This window comes from Misgurnus anguillicaudatus, chromosome 1, assembly GCF_027580225.2.
Source record: "Misgurnus anguillicaudatus chromosome 1, ASM2758022v2, whole genome shotgun sequence".
In the NCBI taxonomy this organism is placed as follows: Eukaryota; Metazoa; Chordata; class Actinopteri; order Cypriniformes; family Cobitidae; genus Misgurnus; species Misgurnus anguillicaudatus.
The window spans coordinates 4390358-4410849 of NC_073337.2; the positions used below are offsets into that span (position 1 = coordinate 4390358).

Genomic DNA, 20492 nt, shown 5'->3' on the forward strand with positions numbered 1-20492 from the left:
AGCTTTGTTGTTGATTGTCACCATTGTTGCGTTTCATAGGCGGATTAAAGTGTCTTTAAAGACTACGGAGAATATACTGTAAATCTACAGAATTTTAAAGGAAATGTCCGTAAACATAATGGAAAAAGTACTGTTAATATATTTTTACGGAATTTTTTTACAGTGTAGCATTTAAATTAGACAGTTCTGAGCTGTAAAATAGATGGTAAGAACCTTAATTATTACAACATAAACCTTTACATTACACAGTAAATATTACAATGTAAACCCAGGAATTTGACAGATATATACTGTGTTTTTAGCAACATAACCATATTAAATAGACAGTTATAAACTGTAAATAAAATGCAATCCCGTAAAACCAATAATGTATACTGCATTTTTGACGGTGAAGTTTTGGCAACCACAGCTGCCAGTTTTTTACCATAAAATTTACGTTTTATTTTTTACAGTGTATGTTGTAAAAAAATGGTTGTAGGGGAGAGCAAAGTAGCATTTTTCAGAAAAACTTAATTTTAAAAGCTAATGTTTTATATAGAGATATATTTTTGCTGTGATCAATAACTCACAAGTGTGGTCTATCAATACCAGCTGGAATTTTGAAGAAATGTAAAACAACTTTAGTATAATTTCACTTTGAACATAAGTAGCGCATTGTTACTTCTGACCCTGTCAGCTGGGATGAAAGTAACACAACAGGTGGGTCAAAAGTAACACAACAGAATAAAATAGATTAATTGTTACACTTGTTTTTAGTAAATATACATGACTATGACCTTGTTAATATGTAACTGCTCTTCATTTTAAATTTCAGTTTCATCAAATGTTTCAAAAGCAACCAACAGTACAAACTTGAATCGGTGAGAACAAATTTTTTTTAACAATATGAACACTATCAAAAAATTTAATTAAATCAAATTAGAATAATATCAATTTCCAACATATACAACAGTATTAGCAGCGGGACAAATGTAACAAGTGTTACTTTCGACCCGACAGGAACTCCTGACATTTAAACCTGATTAACTTTTATTTTGAAAAACTGTGAGAAGTCAAACTTCAGGATGTGTTAGGTCACTAAATAACCTGTAGATTGATCAGTACTTTAACACATGAAACCAAAAACACAATGGTTTAAAAGACAAAAAATTATTGCTTTAGGAATTTACTTATCATTATTAAAAACACCTTTCTGGATCTACAAGCAGAAAACAGTGAGTAAATAACGCAATATTTGTCAGGTCTGTCAAGGGTTTCGTGCTAAAAATGCTGTTATAGTTTGGAATGCAAATCCGGGCTCAAAACAATTTGCTTTGATACTGTCGTCCTGCCCGCGTTACTTTTGCCCCGGTTCTGACCCAGCAGTAAATCTGCACGACACCTGCGCTCACAACAATCACAGAAGAAACCAACAGAGCTTTAAACTCACCAGATCACATCATTTAATGGAAATGAATAGAAAAGATGGGTCTGTTCAAAGAAATATTAAGCAAACATGTGTCAGTACCACTAGATTTTACTAAATGCGAACATTTGTTGTATTTAAATTTGGTGAAGCACTGTCATCAAAAACTCACGGGAGCAGACTTAAATGAATATGTTTGTCTCATGCTATTGCTTAAATTGGTTGATGCTGGACAGGGGCTTTGAGCCGTGACACTGGCATGAGTAAACGTTAATAAAAAAAAATGCGGTAATACTAACCGATAGACATTTTTAGATATTTTGGAGGCTTTTGACTGTGCCATTGACTTCAGTTAGTTTCACAATTATTTCCCCCAGAAAATAAGAAGGTCCATGTTCCATCAGTAGTTTAGTAATAATATTATTAGGCGACAAACACAAGAAAACAAAACACGATTTTATTCAACAATTTGTTCTCATCCTTGGTCGTATAGAGCATGTTCACGAGCAGACTACATGCTGCTTATGTCACCTGCTAACGTAGTTGCCAGCGTACAGAAACATAAATTTTTGGCAATGCCTTTCATTCTTTTCTGGGAAAAGAATTGTGAAACTAACTGAAATCAATGCGACAGTCACAAGCCTCCAAAATATCTAAAATATTGATCTAAAATCATCAAAATGTTTAAAAATGTGTTCTGAAGACAATGAGCACTTGGTGGTTTACAACGACACAGGGGAAAGTGATTTATGATCAAATGATCATTCTGGGGTGTGTTATCCCTTCAATGGTTATCTGGATGGTGGTATATAAATATCTTAAAAATAAAAGTACCTAAAAGGTTCTTTATTGGGCTTGATTGGTTCAATAAAGAACCTTTAATATCCACAGAAACACACAGAAGGCTCTTTGTCGTATAAAATGTTCTCCAGACTATGAAAATCTTTAAAAAATTGGTTCAGTCAAAGGTTCTTTGGGAAACCAAAATGTTTTTCTATGGTATTGCTGCAAAAAAACCTTTATAGCACTTTTATTTTCAAGAGTGTACGGTTGGAGACATATACATATATTTCAGAAGACAAACTTTTACCACAAATCTACACAAATTATCCTGTTAAAAAAATGTTTCTTAAAAAAAGCAAAATAGGCAGTGGTTCTTCACATGTGTTGCCTATCAATGTTCAAATAGATGAGGGTGAGCTGTGCAAAAAAGTCTAGACAAAAATAGTCTGTATTAAAATGTTTAACCACAGAGGCTCAATGATGTTGCCATACAAGTCAAATGAGGAATTACAATACAACATTATTACAAAAGACTGCAATAGGATTGAAGGAGGCAAGAAATGACTTTAAGAAGCAAGGGGTTGTAGAGTGTGTAATTTGTTGAACTTGACTGCACAAAACAATAATAAAAAATATAAAATATCTTGGTAACTTTATAATAAGGTTGTATTTGTTAATAATTAGTTAATGCATTAGCTACCGTGAATTAACAATGAACAATACTTCTACAGCACTTATTAATCTTAGATCATGTTCATTTCTGCATTGACTAATACATTTATAAAATCAAGCGTTGTAACTGTTAACATTAATTAGTGCACCAAGAATAACTGTATTGACATTAACTAACATTAACAAAAATTAATACATGTTTATATGTTATCTAATGAATTTACTAATCTTTACTAATACAACCTTATTGTAAAGTGTTACCAAAACCTTACAAATACAATAACAAGGAGTATGTTTAGTTTTTGCCACCTTTACTATCAGAGTTTCTTAGTAATAATTGTTGAATATACCAAAACAAAATGTATTTTGTAGTGGTCTTGAAACGTAAATGGGTGATTCTCACGAAACCATTGAAACACCACAGCACTAATGATTTTAGCTTTAAAATGTGTAATATAGTAACATTAAAAAGCATCAGAATTAACACAATACTGTGTTCTACCTTGCACAATGTGTGATTTCAACATAAGAATTTATAATTGTAAATTTATCTCATTTTCGGCTGAAATTCTCATTACTGCAATGTGTCCGGCTGTGTTTGAACATGCGTTATGTTGTAATTTAATCAAATTAACACAAAAATATTAAGAAAAAAATAAATGGATGTTTTGCTAGACTACTTTAGATGACAGAAAAAATATTTACTGAATATTCATGTATAATAATAATGAAGAAAAATTAGTAAAATGATGTGTCCATGCCTGATGTTCTCATCCTCCGCAACCCTTTTTGAGAACAGTTTAAGCACACATACAGAATTTTAATAAAGTTTGATTTTGAGTGACCAAGCACATGGACCAGTTACTTCAAGATGGCTACCAGGTAAGATAATTTTTTTACAGTTTATTTGAAATATTGTCTTGTCAGAATGCTTACACGACATTTTGATTATCATTACCGCAACAGATGCTTATTAAATGTTAATTTAATTAATAGAAGCATAATACTTTGATTTTAAATGTGCAGATTCTCCAAATTATGTTCTTTCAGGTTTGTCATGTCATTTTGAAAATATGTCACTGTTGATGTTTTCTGACTGTTGCGGTTATGAGATTTTTTAGGACTCGTTTTTTTTTATTATGTTACAAAAAGTGTTAAATGATAAGTAAAAGTTTTTAAATTAATGTTCCCATTTACTCCAGACTTTGTTTTTCAATGTCTGGTGGAAAAAAAAGTAAATTTAAGCAATTTTTACATTTTCATGCTTGACATTTTTAAAACCAAGTTTTCGTGAGAATCACCCAAATAGTTAAGATCATGAACTCTCACCTTTGGGTGATTTGGGTGTCGCTGGGCAAATACATGGTTCAAATTAGTTTATTTGCCACTGACACGCACCAGTGAAGCTTTACAGGTCATGCATTCGGCCTCCAAGGATCTGGACGAAAATAATGTGAGTTTTAATGCATTTTTTTGTGTGTGTAAATAAAGTTTGTTTGACGATTCAAAGAATTTAGGCTGACCATAAATGTTCAGACCTATCTTGTGTGTGCCCAATTTGCACCCCTGTAATTGGGGGGAGCGGGATTGTGTGGCTGGGTTAGAGGCTTGTCGCAACATTTTTTTTTGTCCAAAAAATGTAAATATTTTGCTGCTACCGATCATGCCGGAGCCTTCTCAAATGCAAATCAGAAAACATCATGCATGATTTATATTTATGACTCTTGATCAGGATACCTTCAACAGGACAGCTGCAATAGCCAATGAGAGTGAGGTTCAACCGGATGTTGCATGCTTTTACACTCTAAAATGTCTGGGTTATTTTTGACCCATAATGGGTAAATATTGGACAGAACACACCACTGGGTTAAAATTGACCCAATGCTGGGTTGTTTTAACCTAACTGATGGGTTATTATACCCCATGGTTGCATAACAACAACCCAACATTGTGTTATTTTTAACCCAGAATGAAGTCATTTTTAACCCAGCATGTGTTCTGTCCAATATTTATCCATTATGGGTCAAAAATAACCCAGACATTTTTAGAGTTTATGTAAGGAATAATTGATGACGGGCCATTGAATTATAAGAAAATAATGCACACCCAAGGTGGTAATGCGGCACGTGTGCATTATTTTCAAATAATTCAAAGGACCGGAGTCAATTATTCCTCTTATACTACGGTTACCACAAACATTGCTCTGGTGCCTTTTTTTTAAAACATTTGAAAAGTTAGGTGTGCGGTTATCAAAAATTAATGCATACCCATGGAACATTTCTCAACCAATCAGAATACAGCATTCAACAGACCCGTGGTATATATAAGGAATAATTGATAATGCACAACCAACGTGGTAATGCGACAGAGTGTGCATCATGTAAGGAATAATTGATGATGGGCCGTTGAATTATAAGAAAATAATGCACACCCAATGTGGTATTGTGGCAATTGCTCAGGTGCCTATTTTTAATACATTTGACAGGTTAGGGGTGCGGTTTACAGAAAAATAATCAACACCCATGGAACATTTTCTCAGCCAATATGTGAGTTATCACATATCAAAGTGAATTATTCAAAGATTACCACAAACATAGCTTTGGTGGTAATTTTAAGACATATTAGGCGTGCGTTTCTCGAAAAATAATGCATAGCCATGAAACATTTCTCAGCCAATCAGAATAAAACATTCATCAGCGCCGTGGTATGAAGCTGAAACAAGAGAGCCAAAAAACATGACATGAACGTGGAGTATTAAGAAAGTATATCGACTTGTACAACATACTGCATCGATTGCTTATAACAATTATATAAGCTGCAGGGCCTTTTTACGTAATTGCGTGTGAGAAGGTGAGATCTACCCAGTTTTCTAAAATCAAAACTATGCAAACATACAGTCCACATAATAAATGAGCAACTGTAGAGTGCATGTTACTGTTAAAAGAAAGCCAAAATATCCCAATATATTTTTTGTGATAAATTATGAATGTTGTTTTAGTAGTAACTTTTAATTAAATAAAAAAGTTTTAACAAATATGTTTAAAGTGATGTGTCCTCTCATGACATGAAGGCTCCACTTTAATGGCCTAGAAAAGCTATTTCATTCATTTTACAAAAAAGATGGTTAATTCTTATGGTGGCTGCAATATTGAGATCACATGACTTTATCTCTGTAACCAATAGCAACATGAGGTGAGCAATGATGCTGTTGACCTTAACAGATTAAACTGTAAACCACTAAAAACACTGAATGAATAGACAAAGACTAATACCCTCCATTTCACATTTAGCAGAATCGCACATCTGTCCACAGTGCAGATAAATACATATAATAATATGTGGTTTAAATTAAGGCTGTTGAAATATTTGGCCAGATCTATTCTAACAAGTCTCCTATTAATTTAAGAACTAATGGACTCAAATTAAATCGTCCCTGGTTGGCTGCAAAATGTAAATGAATAAAGACGAAGGGTGCAGTTGAACCAAGAACATTTAGGCGAAATTAATGACACCAGTTCTCACATTATAACACTGGATGTGTTTGATGCAAACTCATACCAGCTCAAAGCTTTTTTTCAGGTCAGAAATATGCATTTAAAATGTTTAACAGAGAAAAAAAAGTCGGTTGTATTGTATTGCAGAATGCAGGGATAATTTGCGACTTTGAACACAGGCCTCACCACAGAAAACTGGCATCAAAACAAATGCCACACACTGTAGTCCAACATTACCCAAAACAGAAGGATGAAGACAGAGCAAAAGCACATAATGGCTAAAATGAGCCAAAATCAGTGGGTAAACAGCAAGACAAACAGGCCAGATAAACATATTACAATAATATCATTCATAGCAATGGTAAGTGTATTAGGCTGCCTGAGCCAAATGTGTGTTTTATTTAGCCAGACCGGGGAATCGAAAGGGGGATTTGAGGTACTAGTAAAGTAAATCGAAAGAACAGGGTTTTGCAAAATGTAAAATTTTATTTTCAAAAATGTAAGCAACAGATTACACAGTTAACTTTCAGCATTTGCAGTCCTAACTTAAACAGTACTCACATTCGGGACTTCAAAATGAAAGACTCACAAACTTACACACTATCTACCTATAATATACAAAAAGAATACAGAATAAATATTAAAATGGCCACAAGAGAAAAAAGTAAGTTAATCAAAACAATTAGTAGAGAGCAAATGTTGGGAAAGTAGAAACAAGACTGTGTGCCTTAAATACAATGTTTTTTGTTTGTTTTTCTTATTACATTTTTTACAAATTGTGCAAGATTTCAGACTAAGGCTCTGGTCTTGACATGACAGCTGTTTGCCTAAAACACACACACGTACGCACGCACGCACGCACACATACAGACTTGCACGCTCACATGCTCCCTGTGCTCTGCGCACTTAGTGGGATGTAGCAAAAATTGGAGGATGAATGATTAGTGATGATGAACGTGGTGGATATTCTTTTTTTTAATGAACATGCACTTCACGCCCTGACGTGAAACCCTCCCCATATGCCTATAGGAGACACATTTTCGAGCAAGTAGATTAGAAACCAACCCTCGCCTTGCAAATGATCAAATGAACAACACCAGAACCATTAAGGCAAGACCAGTCGGAGTGGCATCAGCAAAATTGTGATAAAAACGTGAGTGTTTCGGATATGACACACTGAATTTAGCTTTACTGGTTCTCCACCGTCGATTTAAGTACAAGGTTCTCAAGAGCAACTTTTAAAATTCAAACATTAGTTTTTAGACTTAGAAAAATGAGATAGGAAAATAACATTGGCAGACAACAGACACATACCATATGGATCATAAAACTACAGGAAATAATCGAATTCCGAAAACCACACGACAGTACCCCGTTGAGACCCGCCCGTGCCCGCCCAACCCCACCCTAAAAGGAAAAAAGATATCACTTACATTAAAACCAATTTATCCTCTCGTGAAGGTGTATTCCAACAGAGTTAGTCACCTCACATGTTTTGTTTACTTACAGTGATAGAGAAGTCTGTTGCAAGTTAAAGCATTCGCATTTCAGTTCGGGGAAAAAAAACAAGACATCCTTGCAATGCAACGGAGCGAAAAAATCATCTTCACGTTTTCACTTTAGTGCAACTTTTAAACACAATTCCAGTGGTTCCTTTAAGGTACCTGTTTATTCAATTCCTTTACACCCCTCAGTCTTCGAAATATCCAAAGCAAAGGTCAGTCCCTTGGGTATGTATCCATTTTTATCTTTTCTTTCAATTTTGTATTTTTTTTTTTCATTTTTTTGCTTATTGGGTTTCAAATGGCCTTTCGCATTGGTTGTTTACTAAAACATAAACGCAGGACGTGTCCTCTGTCCTTACATAACGATTTATTCCGTTCGAGCTCCGCGGTTCAGGCCGACGGTTCAACTACAGGCCTCAGAAAGGGAGAAAGAGGAGGAGGAAGGGGAGAGAGCTGTACAACAGAACACATCCCTGATGGGTCAGGGCATCCAAATAAAGACCACATCAAAATAACACAGAGCCTTCATATAACACAGTAGGGTTCCCTAGGTAACCTGGATTTTCTGCAGTAGAGGAGGGTGGTGCTGAAGCAACGTCTGAGCTCCCGGTTGGAGAAGATGCAGATGAAGGGGTTGACTCCCGCCTGAGCGAAGCTCATCCACACGGCTGCCGTCAGGTAGCCTCCCGGTATCACCGGACCTCTGGCAAACACCCTCCAGTAACAGGCGACCAGGTAGGGTCCCCATAGACTCAGGAAGAAGAAGGTGATGATGTAGAACATCCTGCTTATCCTCTTTTCAGTCTTAAACTCGTCAAGCACCAACAGACGCCTGCGGCCCGCCGCATTGCTGTTCTGCCGGATTCCCAGCAGGGTCGGAGGCGTGGGGCCTCGGCCAAATCCGGCCAGCCAGTTCGCGGCGGCCTGCCCGCTCGCCCCCGGGCCGTGAAAGGTCCAGTTCTGGCTGACGGCCGGCACGAACTGGACGGGCTTCATCTTTCGGCGGTCGTGAACGAAAAATATGAGCTTGAGGTAGACGAGCTGGGTGGCCAGGAGAATAAGTGCAAGGAGCAGCATGAAGCCCAACGAGTCATTGGCACGGAAGGACCGGTGTTGGAAGGTGCACTGATCCTCCTCCCGAATGAACGAGTACGTGCCCACGTCCAGCACCGGAGGAAACGCCATGGCTACCGACAGGGTCCATACCATGCATATGACGGCCAGGCATGTCCAGAAGGTCAGCCGCTTGGTATAAAAGCGATGGTGGGCGATCGCCAGGTATCGCGTCACGCTGACGCAAAACAGCATGAAGGCAGTGTGGAAACAGGAGAGCACGCCCAAGAAGGCGATCACTTTGCAGGTCAGCGTGCCGTACGTCCAGGCCGAGCCATTTTTGACCGAGGTGAACACGAATGGGAAGCAGATGGCCGAGCGGAGTATGTCAGAGGCGCACAGGTCCAACAGGAAGTAGTAGGGCGCTCGATGAAGGCTCTTGTCTTTGACCAGCAGGATGGAAATCAGGAGGTTTCCCACCACGCCGACGCCAATGATAAAACCCAGGGAGGTCAATTTAAGGAAAGTGGCAAGCGGAGAGACATTCTGCAAGATGTTGTGGTCCCCTGCATGGCTATAGTTCGCCATAGATGGAGGAGAGATCATAGAGAATGCTTAAAGCTTTAGCCAAGTATCATGATCTGGGTGGAAAGCGGAGCAATAGATCCATCTGGTGTGCTTCCGAGCAGGTTCCAGCCTTTCGTCGTTGCCTCTCTTCTAAGGCATCCTTTGTTCCTTTGTTTCATCACACCTAAAATGATCCCTGAAAAACATCATCCACCCATTAGGATTCGCTCACACAAAACAAACCGGGGGGCTTTTCGATGCATGGCTCAGCTGTGGAGCTAACGCATAAGAATCATTCTTTTGTCACAGAAATGCCTTTTTCTAATTGCATATGAAATTGCAGCTGCAACGGCATGCAGCCATAGCAGTGCTCGTGCACTTGCTTAATTCAGCATAGGGATTGAGCATCAGACACAAACATAAATCCTGCTTAAAATAATAGACCCCCACCCCCAAGATCTAAAGCAAATGAAATAAATAATTTGAAAGAAAGCCAGCATTCTTGAAATCTTTCTATAAAAGCCTTGTATAATTCAAATATACATTTACATATATACTGTATCTAATTCTTTTATTTCGTACAAACGAATGCATTTGTCGAAATGCAGCAAGAAAATCTGTTGATCACACCCAAAGATCCTGCAGAATCTATTCCGTGTTCATTCCTTCATTTTATCATCTTACTAGTATAAACGAATCGTCAAATACATTATTATATGATCGAGGGTATTAAAGGATGATCAAGAAACGCACTGTTATGTGACATTTACATGTATATATAGGTTGCATTTGGCTTAGACGTTCAGTGTGCAACGACAGTCGCGCGGCTAACACAATTTAACGCAAGTCGTTTGGGGAAAATACATATAAAAAAGAAAAAGCACGACGTTTTTATAACATAGGTCTGTCGTGTTTGTTATTTCTAGGCTGACAAATTCGAGTCGGAATAAACAAACAATGGATTGCGTCTGTAAACCGAATAGCTTCGTCTCTTTCATAAAAACCCACCGAGTACATTTTTCTATATAATAAAATAAACCACCATGTCTCCAGCTGTATTTACAAACATCCGAATCTACGAACGAATATCTGTATTGCATTAAAATAAGCAATAGATGCAGGATCTTGTGGATGGTTGCTTTTAATCGCGATGTAAACACAGTCTATTCTTCCTTGGATTTTATAACGGAATGATTTTGGACGGCTCTGGCCAAGATGCGCGTCCATTATAAGCAGAGCAATTCCTCCAAATACATGCAAGCAAAAAACGCGTTGAATAGAGAAAGCGGTATGAAATATCAATGAAAAGCATACCTGTTGATATACCCCCTTTGTTTCCCTGGCGGTTATTTACATGGCAGGAGTCACTTTGCCGTAAAAAAGCTTTAGTTTTGTTGCCTGCTCTTTTTCCACCACTGTGATTATACAGTAAACGGTGCGGACGGCGCATGCGCACTGGCGCTATTTGTGATCCCGACCGCGTCTCGTGTCTCTTGTTGCAGCAGCAGCAACATCATCTGCACTGATGGGTGCAGCAGCATCACGGATCCCTTTTAAAGGGTTATCACAATGTGCTCATGTCATATTTGCCATTACATGTGGTATAATAAATTTGTGATTTTTGTGGGTTGTGAAATTTGACACTGTTACTGTCTATAGTTTTATAACTCTATAAATCTATCGTGTTTTATATCTATATTTTTGTTATACATGTATGTCTGCCTGTGTAATGTATTAAACAAGATCAAAATTCATAATGTTTTATTCAATCTAGTATTATCGTGTATTTTTACAAATGTTGGATAGATATGTGGTTCAGCTCAGGATTAATTTACTCAACATAAATAATTCACGCAACCTATTGTGTTTGATGCCTGTAATTGTTCTGAAAAGGAGCTCATGTGTGTTTCATTGTGTTATTTGGGGCATGTTTGGCACTGGAAATACACTGGGCCCAAAAGTATAAGACACCATTATAAATGTATGAGTTTCATTGTATAAGGTAAGAAAATAGATAATAAAGCGCCATGGGTGTATTCCAGAAAGTGGGGTTAACTTACCATCAGTGAAACCCTGAACTTTTGGTTAATTAACACAAAACCTAATTACCCTGATCATGACGGTTCATAAACACCTTATAAAGAGTTAGTTTGATCAACCTTCTACTGGTAACCGAAAGCAAATACGAGGAATTTCGATTTTAAACAGCTTTCCTTGACCCAAAGTAATTTTAGTGGATGTATGAAGTCAGTTCACCTCAAATTCACAGGTGTAGTTCTTCATGAGCCCCATTCACTTCCATGGTAGACTATTTCTTTTTCCTACTGTGGAAGTGAATGGGTCTCTTCCTCAAGTTGATAAAAAAAAATATATATATATAAATAATCCACTTTAAATGTTGACTTTGTGTGTGTTTATTTAACATTTTCTATGTAAGTATAGCCTAGTTATATATAATGTATCACACAACAGAAATAAAGTAAGCAAGTTTATTACATTGAACAAAGAGAGCAGTATTGGTTTAGAGCTGATCACATCCCTTTGTCTAGCACATTAGCATATATATTATATATAGCGTATTATATAACTTTAATGCAATTGCCAGAGGAAGCATTAGCCATTCAACAATATCCCTTACTACACTGTACTGTACAATGTTGAAACTAACAGCAGATTGTCGTGCAGATTGTAAAAATGAGAAAACACCAACACCAAAAGCACCAGTGTCCATCTCTATAGCAAAGTCCAAGTTCATAGTCAAAGACATCTGCACTACTTTGTAGTCTTGCTCCCATGCAACATGGTTTGCAACAAGGTATTGCTGTGGACAACCCAAATTTTTTGGGCAGGGGCAGGAAGCCTTGTGTGACATAGATGAAATATCAAGAAAGTTATTAAACAATATTTCATATAGGTAGGTCAATCATTTCCGTGCATTTCCAATAAGTCCGCGTTGTTGTTTTTAGCACAACCGCGTGACAGTCACTTTGCGCTCATTTTCAGATAGAGGCCTCCATCATCAAAACTGCCCGCTTCGTCCACGCGCGTACCAGCCGAGGACGACGCAGAAGCCCACGAGCGTCACGGTCGCGCCCAGCAGAAGAGCCACGGCGTCTCCACCGTCAATTGCCTCCGCCGTCTGGAAAAGCGTCAGGAGTAGAAAGCACAGCATCGGGCTTGTATTTAGTTCATTGGGAGCCATGTTGTCGTTCGCTTGTTCAAACAGAAACACAACGATGATGACGGCGCGTCAGGTCAGGTGATTTCGCAGCATTTCCTGATTTTACGAATCCTACTATTGGTGCGTAATTATTAATATTCATGAGCTGCGGTGAGCTATTGGACGGTACGGATGCGACGTCAGGGTCATATATAAATATGAATAAGCTGGATGCTCGTAGTTCCACAGTTACAGGAAAGCGGCGTAATAAATATTTAAGATACGAGAGTTCGCTATAGTAGGATTCGTATCTTCGCTAAAATGCTTTGCAATAAATGTGCAAAAGATATCAAATTCATTAACTTTGAATATTTTACATTAAAAAGCCCCTTTTTATTATGTTTTGTGTGCCATACATATTTTTTTAACAGACCTGACAGGTTATCTAAAATAAAGTGCACTGAGTTTGTGCCACAATATAGGCCTACATAATATAATTTGTTTTGCCAATTTAACATGTTGCCATAACATATTTAATAAAGGTTGAAACAAGTATTATAGGCTTAACAAAAAGTTAAGACATACATCAGTATTGGATATTACTTTGGAATATTACTAAGCAGTTTGATACTTACTTAAATGATCCCAATGAAGGGCTATGAAAGACACGACAGTGACGTAGCACATCACTTATTATGTTATAGAAGTAAGTCAGCTATGCAGGGGCGCCACTAGTAATTTCGGGCCCTAGGTAAGAATATGAGGTTATCCCCTCTGCCACACCCATGTTACTACTTATTAAATGATCTTTGGAGGGCCCAATAGTGCCTTGGCCCTTAGAATTGTCCTACCTTTTCCCCCCTTAGTGACTCCCCTGCATCTATGATAAACATACTGTATGTGAGCCACACTCTTAAAAGAGCACCTATTTTCTGATTCACGATTTTACATTTCCTTTGGTATGTAAGTGTATTAGTAGGCTACATGTTAATGATATGCAAAGGTACAAATCCCAAAGTAAACGATGACGTGAGTTATCTATTCCAACTTAAATCTCTTTTCTTGGACTACATCAAAAACACTGATTGTAGGCAACAGTTTATTTCATTGGCCTGTTGACATAGACACAACGGTCATTATAATTCCGCCCACTTCTGGGTGTAAGTAGTAAGGATCTACCGATATGAATTTTTTGATGCCGATGCCGATACATAAAAATGACACAATGATGCCAAATGTCACAAGTCTCAATTTGAAAAAGTAACATTTATTGAAATTAAAAAAAAAAACTATATTTAACAAATAGTAAAAACAGGCGAGGGTGCTATGGAACCATGAACTGCACTCTCCACAATGACGAGGAACTATCAGCAAAGGATATTGATTTCTAGCACTTTACTACTACAAATATATATAGAGATAAGAAATAAAAACCCGCTTTGTCCAGCTATGATCAGCTGTTAGGCCGAGCTTTCTATGTTATCATGGAAAGGTTGGTTGTTTTTAGTCACATGACCTGCAATCGCTTGCGGCTTCCAGCACTCTGTCTCTAAATAATGCCGGAAAAAAATCTGCAAACACAGCAGCCACGTATTGGCCTATGCCGATACACATAAAAATGGCAAAAATCGCCCCAATATATCGGCCAGCCGATATATCGGTCTATCACTAGTTGTCATGACTAGTAACAGGAATCAGGACGCACATGCAGGGTTCACATGAAATAAATAACATTTAATATAAAACAGGAAACAAAACACGAGTAACATACAACTGCGGGTAAAACAGGAACATCCAACACAGGAACAGACAGGGAAGTAATGACAATGATCCGGCAAGTGCACATACAACAGGCAGGGGTATATATACAAACAGACTAAAGATACACAGGTGTGATGAGGCAGGTAATTAATTAATGACAGTTCAGGTGACAACAATCTGAACAGAGAAAAGACATGTCACGGATTAACCGTGACATTACCCCCCCTCCCTCTTAAAGATTGGCTTCCAGACACATCAACCCCAACTTAACCAAAAACAAAAGTCCGGGAGGGTGAATCTGGGGGGGAGGGATGGAGGGCTTGGAGACCACGGCGAACGCTGGGACGAAGCCGGCAGGGCAGGGAGCCGGGGTGAAACCGGCAGGGCAGGGAGCCGAGGTGAAACCGGCAGGGCAGGGAGCCGGGGCGAAGCCGGCAGGGCAGGGAGCCGGGGCGAAGCCAGGAGAACCGGAGTGCCCATCTCAGGAATCAACTCTTGAAGACTCAACCCTCTTGGGAACCGTTGGGGATCCGATTGTCCCGGGAGTCGACTCCCACCATCTCGGGGAAACGGGCTCATCCACGGTGGCGACCATCCCGGGGAAAAATCAAGCACGGCGGCCGTTCTGAGCCCCAAATTGAGCATGGTGGTGGACCTCCCAGTAACCGACCCAGACGACTCGACCAACAGGAGAACCAACAGAAACGATTCGACCCTCACAGGAGCCGGCTCGAGTGTCGCGACAGCCACCCCGGGGAATGAATCAGGCGTGGCGATGGGTAACTTGAGCTCAGCCACGAGTTTCGAGCACTCCCTCTCGGTAAGTTCCAAGGGGCATCGGGACTTCGAAGCTGTGCCCACTACTCCCCCTCAAAAAAATATTAGGGGAAGCTCTCCTCCTCAAACCCGCTGCGTACTTGAAGGGCCGGATCATTCTGTCATATATGGTAATAGGAATCAGGACGCACACGCAGGGTTCACATGAAATAAATAACATTTAATATAAAACAGGAAACAAAACACGAGTAACATACAACTGCGGGTAAAACATGACCATCCAACACAGAAACAGACAGTGAAGTAATGACAATGATCCGGCCAGTGCACATACAACAGGCAGGGGTATATATATATATACAAACAGACTAACGATACACAGGTGAGATGAGGCAGGTAATTAATTAATGACAGTCCAGGTGATAACAATCTGAACAGAGACAAGACATGACACGGATTAACCGTGACACTAGTAAGTATTCATGCCGATTACAATATACTGATTAGCTGGCCAATCGGAGGACACTGCAATTTAACAAAATCAACACGTTTCAGGGAGGCAGGGCATATAGGGGAGCAACAATAATTTAGTTTAGTTTAGAGCTTTATTCAGTCCAGTTTTTCGCGATCGCAGCACACAGCGCAAAATCAACAAAATGTTGTTATTTTGCGATCCTGCATAATTTGTTATTTCAGCTCAAAATACTCGCAAAAATGAAAAAGGTCTCATATTTTTTAATAAAATTATCAAATATTCTACAGAATAGACAACTTGGTGAACATTTCTGGCTTTATTTTACTAACGCACATGATTAATCTCTCTCTTCAGCACACTGCACCCCACTACCAGCAAATCTGTGTCCCACAATTAACAGTCAATCACATATCACATAATGAGCACATATCACTACATTATCCGTTTAATTGTAAGCTAGTATAATGCATTGTTTTAATAAGGATACATACGTGAAAGGTCTGTGTGAAATTTATGTTCGGTTTCACATAAATGCCAAAAGGCGCACCTGCTGTCTCACATAAATGCCAAAAAAAACGGTTGAAGCAATGTCACGATGCATTTCAATTTACTGTTTTATAGTCCTTAAATGAAGTTGTAGGGAACTTGGGACACAAAAAAAGGCATCTGTCCACTATCGTCTCATCTCGGCGTTAGCAAATTGTGCGCATGCCTTCTGTCAGCGCATGAGGACCGTACTGTTCTCCTTTCAGGATTTGCACTTGAACGGTCACATACACACATAATAAAACACATGTAAACACATAGTTTAGGGAAAAGGTCATTTTGGACTTGTGATATTGTGCATTACTGTAGGTACACGTAAGTCATTTTCAAACCTTTTTAAAAGCCACCTAAAAAGAGATAAACAAGATAATGTGGTGCGGCTATCTCAGTGTTGTAGATAAGGATTGATTAATATGTTCTTAGCAATATCAAACATTTATTGTGGTTAATTATTTTTAATAACATTTTACGTAAATCATCCTGGCGACCCAGTTTTTAAAACCACTGTGTGACATGTCTATGTTCATCAAAAAACAAACAGTGTATCTGTATCTTGTAGTTGTATTTATTTGTCATATTTTCATTTTGTTTCTCTGTTCTTATTATACCTTTTTATTTTACCTAATTATTTAATTACTTGAGAACTTCTTAATAATAATTTAATATTAGACAAGAATTGGTATCCTAATTAGAGAGAAAAAAAATTCGATCAAATTTCTGGAAATTACCGCCGCAAAATCAGTCATTTTGATTGCAAAAATCACAAAAATAAATCACAAAATCCTGGCAATTAATTCAGGCTATCATGGTGCTTCACACATACAACAACCAGAATATACAAATATTAAAAATACACCAAATACATGAAAAGGGTACAAAAAATGATTTATGGTACGTGAAAAACAATGCCATAAACTATGCAAACACATTGTTTAAAGCAAATACACACAAAATTGCATTTTTGTTGTTTTTAGCAATGTAATAGGTGCTCAGGGTGTTTTCAACTCATATGGACAAACCCAACTGTAGGGTTTTCAAGCTACTTACTTAATGTATATTCTGAATTAATCTTTTTTGAGAACTATTTTGATTGTAAATTAACGAAAACTTGTTGAGAGGTTCAGTGAATTCTAGACGGCTTTGGATTTAAAGTGTTATTGTTTCGTGTGTGATGTATTCATTTTAGGGTACTTTGATAATTGGGACATTAGATGTAACATGTTACCCCAAATTTTGTATAGTTTATAACAGGCCAGTGGTAAGTAAACAATAACATCTTTTTACAGAAAAGCCATTTTTTCTTATATTCAGAACAGGTTTGGTTGCTTATCAGTTGCTTCTTGCGAATATATGAGCTTTGTTTTTGACGTTTTCAACTTAAAATCTTACATCACTCTTCATCTTGCCAACAGTAGGTAAGATATTAAAAACGCAGTTAAGATAAAAATATTGGGATTATTGATCAATTCATCACATGAATTTGTAGGCTGCCCCATGACAACCTGCAGTCATATTGTATATGACAGACTTTCACACAGTAGAGAAATCACAGCCTGCTTTTAATGCACTTAATGTAGTGAATAATAGCTTATATTATTATATTCAAACATTGTACTGTACTCTAAAGAGACGGTTATAAATTGATGCTTACGTTATAATCAAAAATGTATAGGCTCATGTTAAAGAGCAATTATGGATGAAAACTCAAATTCAAGGTTGTGAGTTTGCCTGTTAAAACCATTGCGGCACATTTACATTGGCAAATGCTTTTATTTGAAGTGACATTTTGTCAGTAAGTGTGGGATCAAACCCATGACCTTTGTGCTGCTAATGCGATGGTCTACCAATTGAGCTACAGGAACAGGGATATTGCCAGTTCGGACAAATCTGCTCAAAATCTCATTAAATATGCTGCTGTTTAACCCATGCCTAAGATTAATTGGCATATGTCATAGGGAGAGCTTCAAACTGTACGTGAGCCATGCAGAGCTGTGTAATTTAATTAGAGCGCACCTGCCAAACTAAAATATTGACCTTGTAAGCCTGCCGTGCTACTTGTCCGACCTTGTCTTTCTGTTTTCCATCGGTTTGCCTTTCCTCCCACACGCTGGCTTTGAGATTATCACCTGGTTGGAAATGTGAGCTTTCAGCTAAAGAGTTCATTTGGATTCAGAGCACATGCCCTGGTAGATGAATGATACTGTCCTGACCTGCTAGAAAAACACTCTCATTTTTCGATATTTGCCGATTTGAGCGCTGATCGATGACCGGGACCGTACAGGCTGCACAAAGCCAGGTGGGACTCAAAGATAAATTCACATGGGTGGTACAAGAAAAGTATGCAAAGGCTATGCGTGTGAGATAAACTGACATGATGTTCTGGGGACCAGGACACTAAAGCAACGACAGAGTGACGCTATCTCATTCACTTCAATTGAAACTCGGAGACTTTCGGCGACATGAGCAACAGTGATGGTTGGTGACAGAAAGTGAGTGTGTCCAGCTACGCAATAAAGTACAACTTCCAGTACTTGTCACGGTTCGTATAAACCGGATTGTGGGAAATAAAAGGAGAACTCAAACGCAGACTCAATGTGCAAAAATAAACTCTGATTTATTATAAATAAACTGAAACACCCACGAGGGGGTAAAAACAGAAGAGAACAAAAACACTGTGCTGGAACACAAAATAAACAGAACACGAGAAAACTCGGATAGTAACTGGTAAACATTAACACAGGATCTACAACAACGCACGCACCCCACACAGAGAACACAAGGGCATTATAAAGACACCACATCAATGGGGAACAGGTGAACATAATTAATCACTTAAGACATGATTACATAAGGGAGTAGGGTAAAAGTGACAAGACCCTGGGAATACGTGTTACACAGATATGATGTGAATACACACGTATTCCCACATAAAACACTGCTGCCCTGGTCCTGCCCTCTGGATAATAACCAAGGTCAGGCAAGACCATGACAGCCACAAAACACTGGGAACACGTGTCACACAGATATGATGTGAACACACGTGTTCCCACGTACACACACTGCTGCCCTGACCTTGCCCACAGAACATAGACCTGATCTACACTAAGGTCTGGCAAGATCACGACAGCAACAAGACACCGGGGACATGTGGCAGCCACACACAGAATGTGATCCCACATGTCCCCACACAGAACATGATACTGCCACGGTCCTGTCAGATGCACTCAGACCTACATCTAGCACAGATGTCTGACAGGACCATGACAGTACCCCCCACTTAAAAGACGGATACAAGACGTCACAAACAAAAACAAACAAAAACATTAAACACGAGGAACGAAAGACTGCACAACAGAAGACAACCACGACAACATTACCACAAACAACAAAGGTAAACAGACATATGTAACAAACGGATTGGGGTGATTTAACAAAAACAAAACATCATGAAGGGGTGGTGGGGCAATAACAGGGGAAAAAGAATGTCCAGAATGTGGAAACCGAGTCCTAAAATTCTGCTGAAAAGCAGAGGAATGACATGTCCCGGGTTGCGCAGTTGACTGCGCAGACGGCTGCGCCGGCAGGTGACGTGTCTCCGGCTGCACCGGCGGGTGACGTGTCTCCGGCTGCACCGGCGGGTGACGTGTCTCCGGCTGCACCGGCGGGTGACGTGTCTCCGGCTGCACCGGCGGGTGACGTGTCTCCGGCTGCACCGGCGGGTGACGTGTCTCCGGCTGCACCGGCGGGTGACGTGTCTCCGGCTGCACCGGCGGGTGACGTGTCTCCGGCTGCACCGGCGGGTGACGTGTCTCCGGCTGCACCGGCGGGTGACGTGTCCCCGGCTGCACCGGCGGGTGACGTGTCCCCGGCTGCACCGGCGTGTGACGAGTCCCCGGCTGCACCGGCGTGTGACGAGTCCCCGGCTGCACCGGCGTGTGACGAGTCTCCGGCTGCACCGGCGTGTGACGAGTCTCCGGCTGCACCGGCGTGTGACGTGTCTCCGGTTGTGCCGGTTCCGAAGCCCCCTTCGTCCTATTCCTTCTCCGTCTGGAGACTGGACGGACCTCTGGTGAAGGCGTGGTCTCCGGTGCCGAAGAGACGGGAGACGACCTCCCCAGTCTGACAGCCCCGGTCCAGATGGCTCTCGGGTTGGATTGAGTCTGGCGGGATTCAGACGATCCGGGCGGTCGCCGCCTGGCATTACCTTCGGACCCGCATACGAGTGGGTCATAGAACTCGTAACCCGACTCGTATGCGGGACGGGATCTCCTTCCCCGAATCGCCAGGCGGCTGC

General features: G+C 39.6%; 2 protein-coding genes across 3 annotated transcripts in view; both read right to left on the reverse strand.

Annotated features, from left to right (window-relative positions):
- gpr85 (G protein-coupled receptor 85) overlaps positions 1-10994 on the reverse strand; it is a 52082-nt gene extending 41088 nt beyond the window's left edge. Inside the window, exons 1-2 of one of the 2 annotated variants that reach the window (XR_008639906.2) lie at positions 10794-10994; positions 7788-9675 (exon numbers count right to left, since the gene is read on the reverse strand). Coding sequence is in view for 1 of the 2 variants with exons in the window: in XM_055189731.2 (XP_055045706.1) it covers positions 8385-9518 (1134 nt within the window). In the remaining variant the exon portion in view is untranslated. Of the gene's footprint in view, positions 1-6616; positions 9676-10793 lie in introns of those variants that run through there. The other variant, XM_055189731.2, reaches the window with a different exon arrangement.
- Positions 10995-11954: 960 nt separating this feature from the next.
- On the reverse strand, positions 11955-12757 carry LOC129432186 (small integral membrane protein 30). Its single transcript, XM_055190429.2, has one exon. The coding sequence runs from the start codon at positions 12679-12681 to the stop codon at positions 12499-12501; it is 183 nt and encodes a 60-aa protein (XP_055046404.1). The 5' UTR covers positions 12682-12757; the 3' UTR covers positions 11955-12498.
- Between the last annotated feature and the right edge of the window lie 7735 nt (positions 12758-20492).

Coding starts and splice junctions, on each gene's coding strand:
- LOC129432186 (XM_055190429.2), bottom strand. CDS start 12,681: ATGGCTCCCAATGAACTAAATACAAGCCCGATGCTGTGCTTTCTACTC.